The 6,699-nt window shown below is 32.0% G+C and overlaps 1 protein-coding gene across 2 annotated transcripts; it reads left to right on the top strand.

Annotated features, from left to right (window-relative positions):
* Positions 1 to 3,485: 3,485 nt before the first annotated feature.
* On the top strand, positions 3,486 to 6,333 carry LOC114178632 (tRNA pseudouridine synthase A). Of its 2 annotated transcripts, none has more exons than XM_028064646.1 (3): positions 3,486 to 3,603; positions 4,069 to 5,490; positions 5,601 to 6,333. In XM_028064646.1, exons 2-3 carry the CDS (start codon positions 4,220 to 4,222, stop codon positions 6,079 to 6,081), a joined length of 1,752 nt encoding a protein of 583 aa, XP_027920447.1. In that variant the 5' UTR covers positions 3,486 to 3,603; positions 4,069 to 4,219; the 3' UTR covers positions 6,082 to 6,333. The 2 variants fall into 2 exon arrangements, with proteins under 2 accessions (XP_027920447.1, XP_027920448.1); XM_028064647.1 differs by having other exon boundaries at positions 3,500 to 3,603; positions 4,233 to 5,490.
* The last annotated feature ends 366 nt before the right edge of the window (positions 6,334 to 6,699 follow it).

Raw genomic sequence — 6,699 nt, forward strand, 5'->3', positions numbered from 1 at the left:
TCATAATCTAATAAAAAATTAAGACACGTAATTATTAAAAAAAATATATTCATTATTATTAATACATAATATTTTTTTTTCTATATTCATAAAAAAAATATACAAAAAGCTCATGAGATAAAAAAATAATGTTTTCATTATCAACTAAGACAAGAGACAAGAAAGGAAGAGGATAAATGAAAAATATAATGAGTTTATGTCTAACTATTTTTTTTTTAAATAAAAAGAAGACATATGAGAGTGAGAGATTATTACAATTTGTGAAAAACTAAAAAGATAATGAAAAGAAAAATAAAAATTATGTTAATAAATATTTGGTTTAATTACTTTTTTGATTCATGCTTTCCTTTAAAAATTTTAAGTTGGTCCTCCAATATTTTTTTAATCTCAATTTGGTCTTGATTTTTGAAAAACTAATGTAATCCAATCTTTTACTATCAATTTCGTTAAATTTCTTGAAACAGATCAATGATCTTTTCATTAAAATCGAGACTCTTAATATGAATGATTTGCTTTGTTGGTGTAATTAACCTAATCCTATTATCAATTTTTAAATAAAAACAGGAACCAAAAGAAAAGTTAAACCTGAATATATATTTTTATTATATTTAATTTTATATTTTATTATGTATTTACATTAAATATTATGTTTAAATCAAAAAAATAAGAAATAAGAAATCTAATTTTTATTAATTTTTAATATATATTGCCTACAATTTAAAAAATTTAAAAATTTAATAAATTATATATATATATATATATATATATATATATATATATATAACTAAAAAAAAAATCAAAATCTTAGGGGGGGCTAGGGCCCCTCCCTACCCCCAAAGAGGTCCGCCTTTGAACACATATTTAAATTACATTTGATCCCAACTTCTAAGTAATGTAAGACTATTGGGTGCCATAGAAACAACTTAATTCAATAAATTGACATTAACTTTGTTTAAAGGTGTGACCTCAAAAATTGATCTACGTGTTTAAACATAAATCATCTTTCACTTTGAAGGCATCACGTAATCAAATGGTTTTGAGATAGAAAACTACTCAAATTTAACACACGACATACTATATTTTGTCACGTGACAAACCTAAATTTTATCACGTAACACTCCTAAACGATGTTAACGTTAATTTAACCTAACATACCATATTAAATTATTTAACAAAAATGAATGACTATGACTAAATTAGTAACTAAGCAATTATTATATTACAGTGACATAATTGTATCTTTATGTAAGAGAACATAAGAGACAAACAAAAATATTGATTTAGACAAGAAAATAATAATAAAAAAAAATGTGGCACGCATGGCGGTAATAATTTTTGTTTAAAAGGATCTAATTGAAACATTTTTCAAAAATTGATATGCAATTAACGCTTCTACCAAAGTGGATATCATATAAGTAATTAAACTAAGGCTTAAATATACATTTGGTTCCTATTTTTGTTGTTTTTATTCAATTTGGTCATATTTTCGTTTTGTGTTCAATTAGCTACTCATTTTTGTCAAATTATGGTCAATTTTGTCATTTTCACTAACCGAGTTTAAATAGTTAACGTTTTTGAACAGTACATGCCACGTTTGGGACTAAATTAAACAAAAATAACGAATATAGGAACTGAATTGAAAAAAAAATAATGAATATCAGACTAAATTAAAAGAAAAAAACATCCACAAACTGACACGTGACACAAGCATTGACACGTGGCACAATTGTGACTTGACACGTGGACAATTTTTTTGAAATTAAAAAAAATTTAAAAAATTTAAAAATTAAAAAAATCATAAAAATTAAAAAAATCAAAAGCTGATACGTGACATGTACGGTTTAAGAACGTTAACTATTTAAACACGTTAGAGAAAAAAACCAAATTGACCATAATTTAACAAAAATAAGGACCTAATTGAACATAAAATGAAAATAGAGACAAAATTGAATAATAAAAAAAAAACTAAATATATATTTAAGCCTTAAACTAAATAAAATATACATGTGAAATAATATAAAAATATACCTTTAATGTAAATTAATTAAGGTACCTAAAATCTTAATCCTTTAGATTAAGGATTGATATATTTTTGCTCTCGTTGTACACTTAAAAGTCACAGACGAACTAATGGGACGTATTTAGAGCATATCGCCAACCTATTTATCTGGACGAGACATGGTCGGTATGTGATTTATAACTATACGCATATAAAATTATGGATTGTTTAATATAGAGGTCACTTCTGAATCTAAAATCATTTTTTAATTCATAAATTGTTTTTAAAGAAGGCTTTCTAGATTATGTAATCCAAAATACAATATTAAATTATACAATATTAAATTATAGATTACACCATCAAAATTGAAATTGACTTTCAATTGGTATATATTTTTAAACGGATTTCGAAATCCGTTTCATACTTTTGATTAGGGTCAAAAAGGTAATTATTGGGGATACAGGAGAAGGTTTAGGGTGCAGAGAGAAGCCCCAAAATCGTAATAGGTCCGAATGGAACAAATCAATGGCGCATGTCTAGTTTGTTTGTTGGGTTTTTCTTCCTACACCCTGAATTTTTCTTTCTACACTTCCATGTTTGATTGTGAAGACCATAATATCCTTCAAAAAAATAAAAATAAATTATAAATTAAATGTCTTTGCAGCCTGCATCCCCAAGAAAAAAAGTCGGTAACACCGGTTTCTGAAAGCCGGTAACATCGGTTTCTGAAAGCTGTTAACACCGGTTTCTGAAATCTGATAATCCTAATTTTTGTTTTTTATTTTTTTATATATATTTTTATATATTTTAAAGTTATATTTATATAATTATATTATTTATATTAAGTTTAAGAAAATTTATAATAATTTTATTTATATTTTTTAGTTGTACATCTTTATTGTTTAAAAATAAAAATTAATTTGATGGATGTTGGTTGATAAAAGCGATTATGGTTCTATCTCTAGTCATAATAAAATTATTTATCAATAAGTTATCAAGAAAGTATTAAAGTAAAAAAGAAAAGTAAGGAGATGAATGATTATGAATATATTTTGAGTTACATTACAAATTATGCTACACATAATGAATTAGTTGGATAACTTTGATTTGGATTAGCAATTAGAATATCTCTATTGCGTGAATTCAATAATTTAGAAATATTAGAAATTGAAAAATGCATACGTGAATCACTCTATAAAAATGATTTAAGTAAAGAAAATGAAGAACTTTTTATTTAACTAGAAAATTAATTTATGTATAAAAATAAATAAATTTGACATTCTTAAAATTTTGATTCATGTTTCATCACTGTTCGTATCTTAAAAATCGACAAAATTAAATTCTGAAAGCCGAAAATTCCGTCTTCTAAAAATTGGTAACTCACGTTTCTGAAATCCGGTAAGTATAAACCAAAAGGATAACAGGGAAATTATGAAAAAGTTCGGGGTGCAGGAAGAAAAATCGGGGGTTGCAGGAAGAAAAACCCTTGTTTGTTAAACTTGAAACGAGGGTTTAACATTTGTTGCATCTTTTTCGCACACACGTTCTCACTCTGCAGTTCAACCCAGCAACCATTCTCAACCGTTCTCTCGCTCATTCCTCTGGTAATGCCTCTTCTGCGCTCATTGTTTCATTCTCATATTCTTTTTCTTCTCTGAAAAATGTGATATAATATTTAGGTGCCATTTTTTTTTTCGCTTTCATCGAAATGATGTGGATTTTGGAGTTTAAGAAAATCTCTTGCTTTTTTGGGTAGATGTTCCCAAAGATCTTTGAATTTTTCCCATCTATTTTTATCTGATTAGAATGCGGTTTCAATCATAAATCAACTGTTAACATCAAGCAATTCTTTGTGTTGGTAATTCTTTGTTCTTTCAACTTGCTTGCTGCAAAACATGAAAAGGCCCTCGAAAAGTAGAGATAGTTGTGATTAGTCGAGTTCTTTAAAACTTCAAGAAATTGAAATTGCATCCAGAGCCGTGTGTGGAAACTATAAATGCACTGAAAGAGCCTCTTGTATAGCATAGGACTTGATCATTTCTGAATTAATAAGTCAAATTGTTGTTTAGGTATGTGGCCTCATGCTGGTGTCAGTGATTTGGTAGTAGTTTTTCCCTGGCCTGGCCATTGACTCTCGAGTCTTGAGCCAGTCCCTTTTTCCGGTTGTTGAACATTCCAGATTTTAAATCATTGACTTCTACCAGTCATATTTTCTAAAATATGGAAAACCCAGATACAACGTTGACAACTTCATCCCTGCCTCCACCACCTCCATTAGCTGCGGACGAGCCAGAGCACAAGAAGCTGAAGATGTCCACCACAACTTCTGATGATGAAGAATGCCCAACTGCCCCAGGCACCAAGAAACGATACAAACGACGTAAGGTTGCCATTTTCTTTGCTTACTGTGGTGTTGGCTATCAGGGTATGCAGAAAAACCCTGGTGCAAAGACCATTGAAGGTGACCTAGAAGAGGCCTTATATGTGTCTGGAGCTGTTCCTGAACATGATCGTGGAGTTCCTAAACGATATGACTGGGCTCGCTCAGCTAGAACTGATAAAGGTGTTAGTGCTGTTGGTCAGGTAGTCTCCGGTCGTTTCTACATTGATCCTCCTGGCCTTGTTGACCGCCTTAATTCAAACCTTCCCTCTCAGATAAGGATCTTTGGTTACAAGCGTGTGACAGGTTCTTTTAATGCCAAGAAGTTCTGTGACCGGAGGAGGTATGTATATCTCATTCCTGTGTTTGCTCTTGATCCAAGTTGTCACCGTGATAGAGAGACTGTCATGGCTAGTTTGGGATCTACAAACGAGCTTGTTAAATGTTTGGAGTGTTCTGAGAGAGGCCGAAAGGTGGTAGGATTAGTTGGTAACCGTAAGCACAATCTGGAACTTGAAGCTATCGATGTTGACACTGGTATTTCATCTAACAGAGATGTTGTGCTTGATTCTGTAATTACAGAGGATGTGGAAGTTTCTCTGAGCAAAGGTGACGATAATCATTTAAATGGGGAGTCTGGGATTGATACTAAGGGTGGAGTTATAGTTGATGGCACGAACCCTGAAACTGGTATTGAGAACGTGATTCTTGTTCAGGATGAGGATATACCTTTGAACGGTGAATCTGTTAATAATTCAGACATTATTGAGGAAGAACAAATGAATGGAGAGGATAAGTCTACTGGTGGAAGCAAGTTCTATTATGGTGAGAAGGAGAGGGAGAGATTTAATAGGATTTTAAATTATTTTGTTGGGACTCACAATTTCCATAACTTCACCACCCGAACAAAAGCGCAGGACCCTGCTGCTCGTCGTTACATTATTTCATTCAATGCTAACACTACTGTTGTAGTTGAGGGCATTGAGTTTGTAAAGTGTGAGGTCGTGGGACAGAGCTTCATGCTTCATCAGATACGGAAGATGATGGGGCTGGCTGTGGCAATAATGAGAAATTGTGCACCAGAATCACTTATCAGTAAAGCTTTGCGGCAGTGAGTACAACTTCTATTGTTTGTGTTATCTGTTAGTTTTCAAGTTTTCATTTGAAATGCTGTGATTCTCATTGGATGCACTTTTTTTACTTGTGTTTTCCTAAACGCAGGGATGTCAACATTAACGTGCCTACTGCTCCTGAGGTTGGATTATATCTGGACGAGTGCTTCTTTGCTTCATATAACCAGAAGTGGAAAGATAGCCATGAAGAGGTGTCAATGAAAGCATATGAGAAAGAAGCTGAGGAGTTCAAAATGAAGTACATATATTCCCATATTTCTTCCACGGAGCAGAAGGAAGGAACTGTTGCTCTTTGGTTGCATTCTTTAAACCATAGAAATTATCCAGATCTGCGTGATGTTAATGAGGAAGCCATCACTGATAACAAGAGTGCAGATCCTGAAGAAGCCATCTCCGATCACAAGACTGCTGATCCTGAAGAAATCACCGATAACAAGAGTGCTGATCCTGAAGAAACCATCATTGATAACAAGAGTACTGATCGTGAAGAAGCCATCTCTGATAACAAGAGTGCTGATCCAGAACAAGGCATCACTGATAACAAGAGTGCTGCTGATCCTGAACTATAGTAGTGACTGAGTGAGCTGTGTTTCCAATTGTTTATTGTCAACCTCTTCTTTCTAATTGATTTAGGCCTGACTTTTCACTGCATACAATTGACTGTTACATGTCTATCTCCCCTGCTTCGCAACATATACAATCTACAAAGTATGTAATTTGGTTCTGAGTCCATCACTCGGTAAGACACTAAAAAGAAATGAAAGGATATATGTTGTATTTTGTTATTTTTTTAAGTCTACATTATGATATTTACTTATTAAGCCATGGCTGAGTAATAATAACTATCTACTTGTGCTGTAAATTGAGATCCATTGCAAAAGAAACGCCTATGTCATTGCAATTCTAACTATGATGATATGACTCGTGAATTCTGTTCATTTTCCTTGATTTAGTTTTACTTTTCTGTAGTAGTTTGGTTCTTGAGTCAGTTTAGTGATCACGAATTCATGTTTCTGCACAGTTTAACGTTTCCTTTTGGAAACCAAGTGACTCCAAAGTGAGCACACATTATCGAGATGTCTTCTAGAGTGTAGAAGGATTCTTGTCCACTCACTGCAATTGATTTCAGCTTCATGCTTATTCTGCAGTACTTGAATCTGTTTTCTCTCTGTTGTCATTCTGTTCTT

Source organism: Vigna unguiculata, chromosome 3 (genome assembly GCF_004118075.2).
Source record: "Vigna unguiculata cultivar IT97K-499-35 chromosome 3, ASM411807v1, whole genome shotgun sequence".
In the NCBI taxonomy this organism is placed as follows: Eukaryota; Viridiplantae; Streptophyta; class Magnoliopsida; order Fabales; family Fabaceae; genus Vigna; species Vigna unguiculata.

Bases quoted from the DNA above. Each gene is read 5' to 3' on its own strand.
- LOC114178632 (XM_028064646.1), top strand. From the start codon at position 4,220: ATGGAAAACCCAGATACAACGTTGACAACTTCATCCCTGCCTCCACCA. The intron at 5,491-5,600 runs GTGAGTACAACT...TCCTAAACGCAG, and splicing joins ATCAGTAAAGCTTTGCGGCA to GGATGTCAACATTAACGTGC.